At 42.2% G+C, this 18,268-nt stretch overlaps 1 protein-coding gene and 1 pseudogene across 11 annotated transcripts in view; one reads left to right on the top strand and one right to left on the bottom strand.

The window, feature by feature from the left end:
• NTM (neurotrimin) overlaps positions 1–18,268 on the top strand; it is an 816,980-nt gene that overhangs the window by 703,412 nt on the left and 95,300 nt on the right. For all 11 annotated transcript variants that reach the window (XM_033171377.1, XM_033171387.1, XM_033171386.1 and 8 more), the window contains one exon: positions 15,653–15,778. In XM_033171377.1, the coding sequence (XP_033027268.1) occupies positions 15,653–15,778 (126 nt within the window). The remainder of the gene's footprint in view (positions 1–15,652; positions 15,779–18,268) is intronic.
• Positions 10,726–11,076, bottom strand: LOC117060269 (annotated as a pseudogene).

The following is an 18,268-nucleotide window of genomic DNA, read 5'->3' as shown; positions in this document are numbered from 1 at the left end:
ATGAAACAGACACAGCCAAGAAGTGCCACACCCTTGCTCTAACCCCAGCAGGAGTGGGGCAGAGCTGCTTTGGGTATGACTCCAAACGGCTGTCAACAGCACTTGAGGTTTGCTTGCAAAAAGTGCAACGAAAGCTCTTGGAGAGGTGGTGGTTGGGGATGAGACAAAACATATCCCTGTATTTCCATGTTCATTTTCATGAGTGTTGCAAAATCTCCCATCTTCAGCAATTTCAGCGCTTGGTGCAAACATGTTGTCTTGACACCATTCCAATCACCACTGTTTTCTTTCTTCTTTGCCCTCGGCCTTGTTTGTTCTCCACTGCTATTTAAAGACCACCCACATAAGAACCTAAAAAGAGGCCTGCTGGATGAGGCCAGAGGACCATTTAGTCCAGCATCCCATTCTCACAGTGGGAGATGGCTATGCGAAACCATTGAGCAGGACCTGAGAGCAACAGCCATCTCCCCCATTTGTGATCCCCAGCAACCAGCACTCAGAGACATATTGCCTCTAACAGTGAACATGAAGAGGCAGAACAGATATCATGAATAGCAGCTGCTTATAGTGACAGGGTGAGCTCTTGTTGCTCGGTCCCAGCTCCTGCCAACCTAGCAGTTCGAAAGCACACCCAAAAGTGCAAGTAGATAAATAGGTACCACTCCGGTGGGAAGGCAAACGGTGTTTCCATGCGCTGCTCTGGTTTCGGTGTTCTGTTGCACCAGGAGTGGCTTAGTTTTTCTGGGTCATGTGGCCAGCATGACTTTCTGCAGACAAACGCCAGCTCTCTTGGCCTGTAAAGCGAGATGAGCGCCGCAACCCCAGAGTCATCTGCGACTAGAATTAACTGTCAGGGGTCCTTTACCTTTATAGCTTCGTCCTTCCTGGAAATGTCTAGTTCACGTTTAAAGCCATTGAAAGCCATCGCTGAATCTTGTGGGAGCAAATTCCATAGTTCAACTATGCACTGTGTGAAGAAGGACTTTACTTTGTCTCTCTTGGGTCTGCCAACATTTGGCTTCATTGGATGGTCCCAAGCTTGGGTATTATGAATTTATTTGCAGAACACCTGAACAACCTTTCCTTCCAAGGAATCTCTGCAAAGAATGAATAGTTAAACAACAACACAAGTCACAAAAACATATTCCATTATAAGCATAAATATTTCCACAATATTGTTTTAGAAAATCTAAATGAAAGAGAAATAAATTAAAGTGGGTATGTATAAATGACAATTATAATAAGGTAATTTATTCAAAATGAAGCGTTGTTAAAGCAGTGGAAGTACATCTTTTGAAGTTCAATCATGTAATGTCAACTGGAGACTCCTTACTATTCTTTTGGTCCCCTTTCCTTCTCTTTTTCCTTTCCTTTTTTCCTTTTTCTTTTTCTTTTTTCTTTTCCCTTTTTTCCTTTCTCCTTTCTTTTTAGATATTGAATGTAGACACATGTAAGTTCTGATCTTGTTTTTTTTTCCTTCTTTGTATATATTCATTCACATATGTGAGATATGTAAGAATATTTTTAAAGAGCAATAAAGTTTGATAAAAAAAATAAAGTGGGTTGTTGTTGTTGTTGTTGTTGTTGTTATTGTTGTTGTTGTTGTTTTACAATTTATTTTAAAGCTTTGCATGTTCTAAGGCTGGAACTGTATATGATGATGCAAATGGGAATACCCACATTGGTGAAAGGGAGATCAGAGTCAGCCCCCAGTTTGGAGCTTTGTTAATGCATTGCCTACAGTGCTGAGCTGGTTACTCTCTGATGAAACAGCACTTTTTACAAATACTTTCCTAATGCATGATTAAAAATTTCCCCTTCTCATGGAGCAATGAATTATGGTGATGCTTTATCATATAGCATGCTGTCAAGATGCATGTAAATAATGTTGTGTCCTCCAGCACAGAGAGGAAAGCTCTATTGCTGCAAAAAGAGAGGCTATTTGTTTTTTGGGGGAGGGGAGAATCATTTAGAAGCATCTCTGCAACATATGACACATCTCATTAGGCCTCATTTTGAGGAGAGCAATTTCTATTAGTTATTTATTAATTGCCTATTAAGTCTGTGTCATATGTCCCCTTCATTTCCAGGATTCTCAAGTCGTTTCTGCAGATGGGCTCTGAATTCCACATATAGGGCTCAGTTCTCACAGATGCTTTTTGTCAAGCAGGATGGCGGTTGCAAAGATACTGCTAGGATATTAATCTTGCTACCCTCTGTCCCCCCCCCCAGTGGAATATGAAAATATTTTAAGCCATAACTGAACCTAGAGAAAGCTCAAAATCTAGTGCAGTTTGTTCAGTTAAATTGTAGGATGGGCTGGAATACAACCTGCCCTAACACCTGGTGGTTGGGGGAATATACCGGTAATTTATCCCATGCAGCTGCTGTGCATGGAGACTGCACCCATTCCAGGCTTCCTATTTCCTTATAATCATTGCAGTTCACATGCTTTTAATTTTAATTTGTAAGCATCATCCATCCACCCACCAAACCCCCTCCTTTATATGCATATTGGTATATTTTAAATATTTTTTCCCACAAAAGGAGCATTTCCAAATGGATTTGGATGCGTGTTTTGTTTTTGTTTGTTTGTTTTAGATGAGGACTGCATTGGAGGATTTGGGAAGTGTAAAATCTGGTGGCTAATGCAGTCCCAATTAGCACATGAGTCTGGAAGGTGCAGAGCAGGTCAGCTCATATTGGAATTCACAAAGATCCAATTTCTCAAGCATCCTGTTATCGACCCCACCTCACCTGCTCTTGAAGTCATAATTGATCTGTTTGAAAGCAGGTTTAACAGACCCTCCAAGTGTCCCTATTTCCAGGGACATCCCTGATTTAGAGAAGCTGTACCAGTTTCTGATTTGATCCCAGAATGTCCCACTTTTCCTTAGGATGTCCCTATTTTCATCGGAGAAATGTTGGAGGGTATGGGTTAAGGCTGCAATCTTGTGCCCAATTACCTTGATGTAAGCTTTGCTGTAATTCTGCTTCTGCTTCTGCTTCTTCCCTGCCTTACAACATATCTAAAAACAAAATAAAAACACCAGTCCTTAATAACTTCCCTAAATGGGGTTACCTTCAGATGTCTTCTAAAAATCAGATAGTTGTTTATTTCCTTGACATCTGAAGGGAGGGCATTCCACAGGGTGGGTGCCACTACCGAGAAGGCCCTCTGCCTATAAAGACCCATATAGAATTGCCTCTAAAAGGAGGTTCATGAGATTTCTGTGGTTTGTATTTATGTGGTCAAAAACAGCTCAGATCTGAAGAAGTGTGCATTCACACGAAAACTCATACCAAGAACAAACTTAGTTGGTCTCTAAGGTGCTACTGGAATAATTTTTTATTTTGTTTTGACTATGGCAGAGCAACACGGCTACCTACCTGTAACTGAATCATATATGAGGTCAGAGTCAGGAAAATTCAAGCCACAGCTACCACAAAGGAAGAATCAGGAGTGCACTTTGTATTCCTAATTCTTCTTTTTAGAACTGTGTTGTCTTCAAATAGGAATAGTGACCCTTTGTAACTCAAGCCACAGCTGCAAAGGAAGATGCAGCTTGAATTCACTCTGGGGCTATAAAGGATTAAGAGTACACTTAGAAAAGGAGGGTACGTTCCATCATATGTGGTGGGAATGTAAGGTTATTAAAAGCTTCTGGGAAATGATCTATAAAGAGCTGAAGAAAATGTTTAGAAAAAAAGCTTTCTTATTAGGATTGATAGGAACTGAACTACCTAAAGAACAGGAAAAAAATATTTATGTATGCTACAACAGCCACCCGAATACTGTTAGCCCAAAGATGGAAGGAAGAATAGACACTGACGAAAGAAGAATGGCAGATCAAGCTAATGGACTATGCAGAAATGGCAAAATTAATGGCAAAGCTCAGAGACTACGATAACGAGAAATTTTAAAAAGTGGGAATTGTTTATTGTTCATGTGCAAAAATACTGTAAACAAGTTGATACATTGGCAGGCTTTTAAATAACGCAACTAGTAGAAAATTGAATTTAAAAAATTAAGGGAAATAATAATGGAAAAGGTTTAAGAATGGATATGCAGAAGAAATTTGTTAATATAAGGAACCAGAAGAGGGTATGGAGGGAAGTCCAGAGATTTAAAGAATCTCAATGGGAAGGTTTGCGAAAATGTATTTGTTTTAATTTGCAAAAATGTAACTGTGAAAAGCTAATAAAAAAATATTTACCAAAAAAGAAAGAAAAAAGAGTACACTTAGAGCATGCTCTTGATCCTTTCTTCGTAGCTATAGATTGAAATTGCTTTTTTAAAAATAAGAATTTATTGGATTTTCAAAATCAAAATACACAAAATACAAACACTACACAAACTACGCAAAAAACATACAAACAAAACAATTAATTCCTTCTCCTTATCTTCTTTAGAATCCTAGGCTTGGGACTTCCTTACATCCTCTCTTTTGCGTTCATTTCTAATCTTCTTTAGTAACTTTGTAACATTGTAAAATCTACTTTCTTACTGTAGATTGAAATTGCAACCAGGCGATGTCACGTGACACCAGGTGGTTGACAAGTGAGTGGCTCCACTCACCCATTAAAGTGGCCCTCTGCCATATGAAGTTTCTTACATGGCTCTTCTGGGCCCAGTGCTATGCATGGATGCTTGAGGGATTCACTCTTTTTGAATTCCAGTAAAAACGACCTATCTGCATCTCCTGAACTAATGTGCATATCACAACTCTCACATTTTTCTAAATTGCGTGGTGAAGTTTCCTTCTCAAAAAAAGAAGTATTTTTAAAAGTGTGTTCTTGGATAAAGTGCCTTTAGGAATGCATATTGTGAGATAAAGCATGTTAAGGAAGGCATGTATTGAGTTGCATCTGTTTTTGAAACCAGACCACAAGATAATCTTTTGAAACAAGTGCCAGGAACATTCCTTTATTTCTGATACACATGCCAGGAGAGGCACATCTGTGCCACGGGTGCTCTGAACGTGGTACAAAGTGCAAAATATTTATACAGTAGTTAGCACATAACAAGCACGTGAGTCACTTCCTTAAAGATACTAAGAAATTGTGAAAGTTGCAAGAATATATCAGCACATTACTGAAATAGGTTTGCTTTTTTATTAAAAAATCAGCTTATTTAGCAGCTTGCTTGGCAGTACGTGGCAACCTGTGGTTAAATGCATTGGAACAATTTTGCACAACTTCATTACTGTGGTAAGAGGAGAATACGAACCAAGCAAATGTCACCCTCACCCATCCTTTTGTTATATACACACTTCAACTATTGACCAAAACAAAGTTCATTTGTCAATTATCCTGAAGTCTAGGCCTTGTTGCTTTCTTTAACGTACCCAGCTAACTTCTTCTCAGAATAGGCCCATTGAAATTAACGAACCTAAGTTGGCCATATTTATTAATTCCAACAGGTCTCCTCATACCTGAAGTAGCTCTGGAGGCAACTAATTGTAAGAAAATATGTTCAGAAATAATGTTTTAGATGTGAATGTTCTTTTGCATGTTTTGTTTACAATGCGGATTAATGCAGAAATGGCATGGAACGGTCTCGTGACTGAAAATGTGCAAAAGTGATGCGGACCAGAAATATACTGATCCACCCATCCCTTGAACTGCTCTGTGAATTGGATGGCAAGCATAATTACTTTGCATTCCCCAGTGTATTGCAGTGATGAAAAAAGAGAGAGTGTGAAATGAGAACATTTGCTTGTAACACACACACACACACACACACAGGTTGATAATTTTATCAAAACTTCTTTTGCTTCCCTTGGATTTCCAGGTTCATTACACCTCAAGAGAGACCTCTAAATTTGTCTTGAAATATTGCTTAAGCAAAACGCAGAGGCAACTTACTGGAAAATCCTACATGTATCTACTCAGAAGTAAACCCCATTGACTACAACAGGGCTTGCACTCCACACTTCCCTGGGAAATTTCACTAGTCCTGTAAAAAAACCCAAACCAAATCTGCTATCCTCGAAATTGTCTGAACATTTTCAACCAGTGGGGATTCATCTTTGACGATAGCTCTAGTGCACAAAGAAACAGGCAGCACTCTCAGTGGCCATTAGTTCTCATGATTGCTGTACTGAACCTCTTGGTTTATAAGCAATGTGTGCCACTGAAGACCAGTCTCTGTAGTTTCAGAAGGGCCTGTTGAATTTACACCCTGCTTAGGGGCATCTCTGAGACACCTGACTGGCTACTCTCAATATTGTTAAGTCAACACCTTGGAAAATATAAACAAAGCTTTTAAAACAGTAGAACTTGTGTTTTGGGTTGTTGTTGTTGTTGTTGTTTTAAAAATATCCTATGCATTTAATCCTTAACTACAAAGTCCTACCATTTCCCCCCTTTCCTTCATTACTTTCTTTCTTCATTGGTTGGAGGCAATGGAGCGTCCGGCCTTCATTTGAAAAACAAGCAAACAAGCAAACAAAAACCCTCTACCCGGCCAACAGATTACAAAAACTACATCTTGGTGACTGTTTTCGAGCAGGAAGCCAGGAAGCTGCCGAGCGTGGCTCCAACATCAGACACAAAACATTGATGCACTCCTCTCTCTTTCTCTTTGGGGACTTTATATTTGTTGTTTGCCTTAATCTGACACAGAGTTCGGCTAGGCAGAAATATGCATGTTCTGTGCTGCTTTTGTGTAAGAAACATCCCAGTGGTATTCTCCAATGACAGTCTAGCACGGCAGTGTCTGAGTAGCAGTTTAATAGACTCTTGCTGCAAGATATTGCGGCGTTCTTTCATAAAGGTTGTTTGTTACCATCAGCATAGCGTTTGGACTAGGCGTGCAGAGTTATTGACTCACAGCCACTACCTTCGTGCTACTGCCACACAATTTCTTCTGCTGCAACCTCCACCCCTTATTTTACCCACCTTGCCAAAGTAGCCCGGAGGCTTAATTGGGCCTCCGCCCCATCGGCTGATCCATAAGGAATGGCGCTGCTAACATCAGTGATTTCCTGCTCTCTATCAAAAACAACCAGCCCCCCATCTTCATTGTTTGGGGGTAAGGGTCCTGTACTGGTACCGGGGTGCAAATGTTATCTCTGGGTTTGTAGGGCAGTGTTTTTCAACCTTTTTTGGGCAAAGGCACACTTGTTTCATGAAAAAAATCACGAGGCACACCACCATTAGAAAATGTTTTAAAAAAATAACTCTGTGTCTATATTGACTATATATAAAGTAATTCTCTTGAATTTTTCAATTTTTCCCACGGCACACCAGGCAACATCTCGCAGCACACTAGTGTGCCGTGGAACAGTGGTTGAAAAACACTGTTGTAGGGGATACAGCTGAATAACCCAGCAACCAGATGGTAAAGTTGTTGTGCAGGTAAGCTGGTTGAGGATGCAATGCTCAACAACAGTCCAGGTTTAGATGTGGATGGATCCAGGACCAATATGTGACTGGTCCCAGTTCTGCACAAGTCTGGTGGAAAGCCCCCCCCCCAATCTTGGTTCTGTGCAAATATTTTAGGAGGAATACAAACAAAACCCCACTTTTTTGAAAAGCCTTTTTTAAAAATGAAACATACAAGGTGGTCTGAGGGATACCCTTCTGCCTTCTATTGTTTACTTTTTAAAGTACTTCTTTATTTGATTTATTGCATTTATATTGCTCCTTTTTCTCCAAGGAGCCCAGGGTGTCATGCATGGCTCCCCCCCCCTTTGTTTATTCCCCAGAACAACCCTGTAAGGTGGGTTACGTTAAGAGGCAGCGACTGGCCCTTGGTCACCCAGTGAGCTTCATGGCTGAGTAGGGATTTGAACCCTGGTCTCCCAGGTCCTAGTCCAGCACCCTTATACCACAATGGTTCTCAAAACACAACTCTGGTGGGACTCAACCCCAAATGAACCTTTGCATAACTCCACCCATCATTAGTCTACAAGTCCAGTGCATTGTCCAATGACCAGGTAGAACATGGGACTTCTGGTACCATTGCATGAATCAAAAACAAAGAGAAGAAAGTCCCTTTGGGAGTGACAGATCTTGATGACATGCTGTACCTCTCCATAAGAATTGTACATTAAACATGTGGGAGGTTGTTACATACTGTATCTTTTGCCTATTTTTTTTTTAAACATACAGTTTCCCCTAATAGTGTCATTACACCATCTAGAGCTATCACTCACATTGAGACTTGCTTTGTGTTCAGCATGAATGGCACCAGGAACTATGTAAGCCAGATCAGGTATCTACAATTTTTTTCAGATCCATTTTTTTCAACCCAAACATGCATTTAGGGACTGAATTCTTGATCTTTTGCCATCCATTTTGGGTTGTGACCCACCTTGGATCAGGCCACAATCCACTAGTAGGTCCAGACCCATCAGTTAAAGACCTGTGATTTAAGGAAAGTTTCATAGCTCAGCAGCAAAACATGCATGCATGCAGGTCTCAGGTTCAATCTGTGGCATATCCACCTACCACACCCCCCACCAGGATCAGATATCAGCTGGTGGGGAAAATACCCATCCCTGTCTTGAGATCTCACAGAGCAGCTGCACTAAGTAGTTATGGGGGGCACCTGTAATTACTTTAAAAAAAAAAAAAAACAGCAAGAGATGACAGGCCCTCAAACCACCTCGTGTGAGATCTACAAGACCACTTGGGGGTTACTCTGGATTTACTAGGAGAAGAATGGATTATAACCACTAAAGTCTAAAATATCATGATAAAGCCTGTGCCCTGAGTTGCCTATTTGTGGTCAACATCAGCAGCAGTTAGCATTATTTACTTACTTACAGTACGATCCTAACAACATCTACCAGATGTCAGACCTTACAGGGTTGAATCCAACTACATTATTCTTAGAACAGACTTACTGTGTGTAATTCATTGGACCTCAGTTAGTCGTGTTCATTACTTTAAATGGGTCTACTGTGCATAGGGTTAACACTGTGTACAGCTCAAAGAATTCAGTAGGGCTTCCTCACAGGGGTTATAGGGTTGCAGACTTACTTATCTATTAAACTTATCTATGTTAGTCTGACAACGACTGGTGAGGGGGGTGGGGCACCAGGTTGGGGAATCCTGAGTTAGGCTGATCTGTTGACTGATGTTCTGGGGAGTTCACATAAAGGAGCACATCTGATCTCAACAGCACAAACATTTCTTTGAAATAAGATCATCTTCGCGGCAAAGCAAATGAGATCTGCGAAAGCACCGACCCAGCTCTGGGGAAATCTGTGCTTGTGTCACTGGAGCGGCCAGCAATGGTGCTGCCATGTTTAATCACCTCCAAGCAAGAGTAATATGCCAAGAACAGGGACCACAAGGCAAGCAGTAGCTCCAAGCAGGGAGACTGGGACTTATACATTTATTTGCCTCCAACCCCCACCCAGGAGGGGCTTCCATCTGCATTTTCCGATATGGCTTTTGAATCCTTGCTTGCGCCACCTGCTTGCCTTCCAAACTTCTCTTTTATTTTATTTTATTTTATTTTATTTTATTTTATTTTATTTTATTTTATTTTATTTTATTTTATTTTATTTTATTTTATTTTATTTTATTTTATTTTATTTTATTATTTTGCCCAGATACTCTGACATCTTAATAAAATATTTTGATATACCTGAGCCGAGATTGTCGTTGAATGTTAAATAATACCGGGTTTATATTTATTATCACTTATTTATTAAGTCTTTGTTCCCCGGCGTAGAGGGGGGAAAACCTTCCCATTATACCTGTTATGTCGCAGGGAAAGGCACTTTAAATAATTCATTTGATTAATTATTCAAACATTTAATTAGCATATAATAACTGCCATGTTAAATCCGAGCTTTGCGGGCTTGAATTAAAAGGGTAACTAACGGCAGGCTTTGCCTCTGTCATTCCAGCTTCCTTCCCATGCTGGCTGGGGCTGTCATCGCTGCTTCTCCGCACCTGATACTGATTGATGCAAACCTTTTCAAGTTTTGCATCTCAGAGATAGGTGCAAATGGGAGCCCATTGATGGCCAGTTCATAATAATTAATTGATTATCACAGCTGACATTTCCAAAGAACCTTTTCAAGCAAAGCTTGGGGGAAGGGAAGAGAGATGGGTGTTAAGCGCTTCTGTCATGGTACCTCGCACGGAGGCCAGAACTCTGCCCCTCCCTGAAAACGAGGCCACGCGAGTTACACAATTTCATAATATTTGTCGATTAAAACGTTTTCTGTAATTTGAGCTGGGATTCTGAAGTTCCCAATCAGGTACAGCTAATGGAACTGAATTTTTTCAGCAGGGTTTGGCAGCGTGGCATTTACCTGGCATTCCGTCACAGCCATCCATCCACACAGCTTACTGGCTGAGCCAGCAGTGAAGGCAGTGCAGTGCAAACAGACTGTCCAGAATTGCTGGCTCTGGCTCTGCCAGTGCATTTGCACCCACACCGACCTTGCTGCCCCTCCCTTGCCCGTTCCTAATATGCCAGAGGGATGGTGGTGATGCCAACTGCTACTGGTTATTTATTTATTTTCCAGCTGAACTTTTGTTTCCAAAACCAAAAATGAAAACATTGCTCTGTTTGATGAGTGGGGGGGGGGGCTTGGAAGGAGGTGTGGTCTTGTATAGAGAGGGGCAGAGTAAAAGAGAGATCTGGATTGGAGGGGTGGAACGGTGCCGTGTCTCTCTCCACACTGGAGGGTTGAGGGAGGGAGTGGGTGGTGGGGAAGGGGCGCCACGGGTTGTGCAGCTCGCTCTGTCGCCCTCTCAGTGCACCGATTGCTCGTTGGCGCTGCTGCCAGAGTCCTGGGGCTTCGTCACGTCTGGGAGCTCCGGGGGGCTGGAGAAGGGATCAATGCGGAAGGGCTCAAAGGCATTTTCACTGGCTCTGAAGGCCAAACCAACTGTTGCTGGGGCCTGAGGTCATGCTGTCTGGTTGGCGAAGCCACAGTCTCCAAAGGTTTTGCTGTCATCCAACAGCTGGTTATCCTTGTTCTTCTGGGTGTCTCTTAAGTATCCCCTCAACAATTCTTTTCAGCTCATACACTGTACTGGACTCCTTGACGTCTGTGAAGATGGTTGTTTTGTGTGACGTCAGATCATTAAAAAGACGTCCATCTCTGCAGCCGCAGCCGCAGCCGCAACCTCAGCCCAGACCCCCCAGAGAGGAAAAATCAGCAGAACTTTATTTATTTAAAATGAATGAATGAATGAATGAATGAATACATACATACATACATACATACATACATACATACATACATACATACCGGTACATACATACATAAATATATTTATTTATTGGATTTGTTTCCTTTATACTCCACCTTTTTTCTTCAAGGAGCTCAAGGTGACGTACATGGTTCTCTCACTTCTTATTTTATCCTTACAACATCCCTGTGAGGTAGGTAGCCCAGTGCTCTATTACACCATACTGGCTGACATCTCATCGTAACATCGAGCGGGAGCTCAATGGAGACAGATCCAGCCACAAACAGTCAAGAGGACAGCAGTTGTCTGTCCATTCATCTGCTCATCAGTCCACCTGGGTCAGATCCATCCCATAGCTGGATCTACCCAGATGGTTTGGAATAAGATACGCAGACATTAGATCCACATCACTTGGTTGTCACATGAACCAGCCTTGGCAGACTTCGCTTGAGACACCACTTCAGTTAAGATTTCTCTCACTTCTTTGCCTAGTGAATCTAATGACATCTTTATGGTTTGATGGGACCTGTTCCTTTATACTATACTCAGACAACGGCTTTATCATTTACTTGTCTTCTTCAATGACTTACTTTGGCTAGCATGCCATTGGGACAACTCCATGCATGGATGGCTCCATGCCTGGATGAAAATTCAGCCCCATTCCCTGCCCCACCCAATGCCAAAGGCCTGTTCCATTAGCTTGTGTTCAATCCTCTGTTGTCCTCTAGTGTACAGTTAGAATATTAGCTCTTGATTCAGAAGCCAGGAAAATGAACTCCCAGCAGCCCTTCCGGACGCGGTGTAATTCATTACCTACCTTGATTTCCACTTAAAATGTACTTTAACTACACTTCCAGCTACAAACCCTAAATCACCCCCGTGTTCACAAAAAGTCCATCATTTTTTATTTTATCGCGCAGCGTTGGCATGACATAATCCCTTCCTGAGCGTCTCGAAGTGCTTTACGGATCAATAAATTACTTACCTACACACGTCAGAGGCAATGTATGCAAGGCCACTGCAGTTCCTCTGCACTCAGACGGCTCACTTGGAAAGGCTGGAGTCTGCGCCAGACACTGTGGAGGGAATCCTAGAGGAGGAGGAATCCAAGAAAAGAGGGGTGGAACTCAGAGCGGGACTAGCAAAGGGATTTTTTGCTCCATCATGCAGAGGTTTCCAAAGCCATGGGTCTCCTGATCATATCAGCTCAAAGCCCCCATTCATCTTCTGTGAAATAACTGTCAAAGCGACTACACAGTGTTTTGACACACCAGTCAGCTGGTATAATGACAGCTGCAGGCATTCTTGGACCAGGAGAACCAGTGTGACGTAGTGGTTAGAATGTTGGGCTAGGACCTGGGTTTGAATCCCTACTCAGATATGACGCTCCTTGGGCCAGTCACTGCCTCTCAGCCTATCCTACTTCACAGGGTTCTTATGGGGGTTAAAGGAGGGGGTGGAGAACCCTTGGCCTCCTTGGAGAAAAAGGTGGGATATAGATGCAAAAAAATTAATAAAGCAATAAAACAATAAACCATTTTAGTTCAGCACTGGTGATTTCAGAACTGGAGAACTGCAGTAAAATCTAAAGTGGGGTTTCCCTTGCATTTGTTCTGGGAAAAAACGCAGTTAGTGCAGAATGCTGCAGCATGATTCCTCCAAGGAGTGAAGCTCTGTCAGAACCCCCACCCCCCACTCAGAAATCTGTACTGGTTGCTGATTTGCTACTCAGCCAATTCCAAGGTGTTGCTATTATTATATAAAGTCCTCAGCAACATGAGGCCAGTTTGCTTGATGGATCACCTTAGCCCATTTGTGCCCACTTGACCACTTTGGTCTGCGCAACTGGCGCTCTTACAAGTGCCATATAACATTTGCTTCACAGTTGCAGGGAATCGATCCTTTTAGTGTGCTGATTAATATTGGGAGGTGCCTTTGTTGGACCATTTTCAACACTTTCTTAAAAACCTGATGTTTCTTTAGGAAGGCCTTCCCAAACGTGGAAATTGTGGTTTAGAACCTGTTGGTTCTATTTACCATAATTTTCCGTGTATATGACTATGCTTTTTTTCTTTAAAAATCATGCTAAAAAGTGGGGGTCGTCTTATACACGCGTAGAGCATAGGGTGGATGTTTCATTGGTTGCTGCCGAGGCTGTCAGCGGCTATTGTGTGTGTTATTGGTTGTTGCGTCAATGGGTGGTGTTGATTGGCTGACGCTCCGGCAGTTGGGCGGGCGATTGGCAGCTTCTTCCGACGATGGGACAGACGGGAGGCAGATTTTGCAGATGAGCAATTTTGCAATCCTCCCCTTAAAAAAAGCTCAAGTACCCTTGGCAATCCAAGCTCAACAACTCTGTGCCATCTCCTCCCATTTTCTGAAATTTGAGTCCCCCAAAATAGGGAGTGTCTTATACATGGGGGGGCATCTTATAGATGGAAAAGTACAGTATATTTTGACATGTTTGTGATATCTACTGCTTTTTAAAGCCTGTAAATTTTATCAATATTTCCTTATGAATATTTAATATTATTATATGCCAATCAAATTTTAAAAAGTAAGTGGTATGTAAATCTTGTTAGATAAAATTAAATGTGAAATAGCATTCCCCCTGTGATTATGTAGGGTTTCTTTCTACGTATGGAATTGGGCATGGAATTCCAAGATAACAAGGGATCATTGACTCCTATAGTTGTAAGGGGCTTCAAATGTCGTCCAGCCCACTGCTGCAGCATCCAGGCTCTGCTTAAAAACCTCCAGTGACAGAGAGCCCACCACTTCCCAATGCAGTCTGTTCCACTGACAGCCACCTTGTGCCATCAGGAAGTTATTTATAATGTGTTGCCTAAGTTCTTTCTTTCTTGTAAGTTGAACCCATTGCTTAGGGTCTTACTGCCTGGAGCCACAAAAAGCAAATTTGCTCCATCACTTATGTAACTCCTCTTCAAATATGTGAAGATGCCTATCGGACCACCTCTTAATCATCCGTCCTCCAGACTAAATGGGAACAGGAGGGCAGTTCTTTCCAGGCACTTTTTCCATAGTGTTCAAGACTCCAGTGTCCAGACAAAAGCAGTACTGTAAAGTTTTGGCACTCTCTGAGAACAGAGTGTCTTTTCCTTTTGGGTTCTTATGCTGAGTTCCCCTTTTATTGAATGTCTTTGCTGGTTTCCCATTCTTTGTTTCTGCCCAGTGCTCTTTTGATTAATTAGTTATTTGGCCAATAGTTTTGCATACTATGTTTCAATTGCTGTTTCAGATTGTTGCTTGGCAACCTTGCTTGGCTATGACTTTTTTCCGTGTATGTGCAACAACGGGTGCACACATATCATACAGAGAGTTTGTGTCTTTATATAAACTAAAGTAGGATGCTTTTCTTAAGAAGCATGGGTCTGATCGCATTCTGTTCCAAATCAGTTTCACTGAAATGCAATTTAGGCCACCAAAGAAGGCTGCTGCATCAGGACAATGACCCCTCTAGTCCAGCATCCTGTTCTCACAGTGGCTAACCAGATAGCCCAGTGGGAAATCTGCATGCAGGGCCCAAGCACAAGAGCCCACTCCCCTCCTGTGGTTTCCAGCAACTGGTATTCAGAAGCCACACTGCCTCCAATTGAGGAGGCAGAGCACAGCCATCATGGCTAGTAGCCATTCATTCTTCCATGAATTTGTCTAATCCTCTTTTAAAGCTACCTCGTGGCCATCACTGTGGAAGCCATGAGACATTTCATTCCTCATTATATTTTATCCCATGGAGATAGTTTCTTAATTTTCCAATCTTAAATTGAATTTGCCAAATTTCTGCATCAATTTCCAATGGTCTTTATTTTTTATTTAAAAAAAAAAATCCTCATGAAAACCCACCAGCATTTTACTGCACATTTTCTGCAATATGCATTTTTTTAATGTGATTTTGCCTAATATCCCCAAATTTCCAAACAACTTCACTTAATATAATGCATTTTTATATTACTTTCACTAATGTGCTCATGCAACTGGACACTACTGGAGAGAAATGCATTCAGAGAAATGCAAATTTTGAAGGATAGCAGTGTTTTGGTTGACACATTGTTTTAGAACGTGTAGATTTAGTAAGTTCACATTGAAACCCACCCTTACTACAAACATAACAGCTTCATAATTTTTTTGAACACATATGCCTGGGCATGGCCAGAAAATTGCATACAACCTTTAGAGAAAGTTAAAATAACAAATAATAACAATATCTATTACATATTTTGGAAATAATTATGGGTGAAACCTTGAGCCAAAAAAGAAGGAAAAAGTTATTGCATCTCAGCTGAAATTTTGTGGGGCCTCCAGGGGGTGGTTAAATTGCTTTCTGAGGGCTGGATCAGGTGCACAGATTTGGTGGTGATTATCCTTAGCCTAGTTGTACAGAGAACCACAAAGAACGGTCCATTTGTTAAGAGCTTTCAGAAACTGAGACTTGACTTTCCTCTCTTCTTGTTTGTCATTGCAGTACCTCCCAAAATTGTTGAGATCTCTTCGGACATCTCCATCAATGAAGGTGGCAATGTCAGTCTCACCTGCATAGCTATGGGCAGGCCGGACCCTACAATCACTTGGAGACATATCTCACCCAAAGGTAAGATACAGTACTCTAAGAAGATGCATCTCCCTGTTATAGATGATGGGACTTCCCCGTGTCAGAAATGTCATACTTGATACATACATGTTTGATGATGTTTGATGATACATGTTTGATGATGATGATTGAGAATGAACTGCAAACAGTCACCCTGACCTGGAAATGGCTACTGTCCACATGGATGAATGTTGCCTAGAGCACACACTGTGCAAAGGCTTTATGTGTCTGATTCAAATACGTGGAAGGAACTGCATCCGTTTTCTTATGGTGGATCATGTGGTTGAATGCTGCTCAACGAAAAGGGGAGTTCTGCCTATGGGAAGTTAAAATGTCAGGGATTTTAGCCTAGCCTTCTCTCTGATCCACCCACTTTCCAGACACAAAGGGATTGTTTAGATTGTTTGTTTGTTTGCTTGTTTTAACTTGAGGAATACTGATGCACGCATTCAGTCAACTTCCAGTCTTAAGTGGTACAGTCTGAGAAGGGCTGCACCATCTCCTATTGCTGCTTGTTTGAATCAGTTCTGAGTCCAGGAAGGAGGAATTAAAAACACTCTCACACAAGCCTTCTTCAGTCATTATAGCCCTCATGTTGCTCTGCCTGGGTATAGGGATGTACTGAATAGCTCCACCCCTGGCACCTCTATGTGCAGTGTAAACATCAGAAGTGAAGGAGTGGGGGCAGCGCATCCCGCTTGATGCAAAACAGGAAGTGCCGCCATGTCCTACCACTGCCACCATACGTGCTGCTGCCACCTCCTCCTCCACTGTCTGCTCTGTGACTGCGTGCCCCGCCAGAGAAGCCACACCACCATTGGTGCTCATTTTGGGTAAGATCACATTGATTGGGGAGAAGATCTTGAATCTCACGTGACTTCAGGCAAGATCTAACCCATAATGGACACAAGCTTGCCTCTTCTCCACTGCTAGTGGAGGTCGTGGGGCAGGAGGGCACCCTCAAGGGAGCTGCCTCAAAGGCTTCTGCTGCCTGAGGCAGTGGCTGTTTAGTAATTTAATTCACTGAAATCGTAAATGCTTGTATGCATTACTATGTGTTTAAATTTTATTGGTTGGTAACCAAATTCTAGTAGTTCTCGTGATGGCTAACGTTGGTCACATGGGAGGCATCTAGTGAAAGAGACACTCCATTTTACGTTAAACAAGATGACTGTGTTTTAGAATTCACTGTGAACAGTTGCTAAGGTGAATAGAATGCTGGAGTGTTTCTTCTCTGCTTGAAAGAAAGACAGCAAAACTGCAGGAGAAGGTAAAAGTGAAAACCGCCTTATAGGAGCTGTAAGGCATGGCCTAACTGAGATACAGGAGGCTGAGTGCTAACCTCTGGAAAGAGAGGAAAATACAGTTGTTTGGGAGTTAGAAGAAAAGCGTGTAAGCCTATGTTTGGATGAGCACGTGATTGTAGATACTGTGTTTTAATTCATCTATAAGTTTCTGCAAGTAAAGCTTTTGAATGTTAAAGTCTGGACACTGGTTTAACTTCCAAAGAAGGCTGACAGTCATATATATGATTTAAGCTTTTTAGTTGTGTTTTCTCTATTCTTAGTTCAGCAGTGGCATCACCTTAGCCAATGGCTGGGCCAGTTCTGTGACATGCAGTGGGACATGCAAATACGTCAATGTAACATGGAACTATGTGTGGTCATGGTTGTGGGTTGTATTGATGCTGAGGGTTCCCTTGCTGTAGATGTGTCTGTACAGACACCTGGCAGGACTGCTTGGCATGCCCCAACTCCCATGCACACAAACAAGGGAGGGATAAAGACCAAAGAGAGCTGTGTTGGGTCAAAGTCTGAACAACATAACCCACAAGCATAGATTTCAACACAATTGCCACCAATCTTTGCCTAAACTCCAATTTCAGAGTGAATCGGGAGGTTCCAGCTTGGATGAGGCATCATCATGGATTCCAGAGGGAGCCAAATACTGCAGCTTGGCCTTTTAGGGTAAATGGAGCCCTGCACCCCATCCAACCTCAATCACCCCCCCCCACCTGCGTGCATTCCATTTTGATTGGATTGTTGCAATTTTACAGGATGCTTACTACCCATCTTATTGTTGTGTCAACCCATCTAACTCCAATCAGGCCCTCTGCCTGTTTCCTGTTACCTCTGCCACCCTAATCAACAGTTCAAGGCCCCGTCTGCCACCCACGGGGTTTCGCTCCAGCTGGCCTGTGATGCTGTCAGGTGTTGCTTCTGCTGCTGCTCACTTTTCTGCAAGGATGTTTTATTTCTCTGCTGTCAACCAGCCAGTTCCTTTTTTCCCCCAAGGGAGCTTTACCTGAGTTTGAACCAGATGTCTCCATTTTACTTAGGATTTAGCTGCTATGGAAACAGCCGAAGCATCAAGGGGAGAGGAGCAAGCTAATCAGAAATTACCTGCAGGGTTAGGTAATTTACTGGAGCAGCTTTCGCCAGATTTCATGTCCAGATTACATGCTCTGCATTAGCAGCCTGGTCACCCTCA

Source organism: Lacerta agilis, chromosome 15 (assembly GCF_009819535.1).
Source record: "Lacerta agilis isolate rLacAgi1 chromosome 15, rLacAgi1.pri, whole genome shotgun sequence".
Classification (NCBI taxonomy): Eukaryota; Metazoa; Chordata; class Lepidosauria; order Squamata; family Lacertidae; genus Lacerta; species Lacerta agilis.
This window is presented reverse-complemented; position numbering and strand designations above follow the sequence as displayed.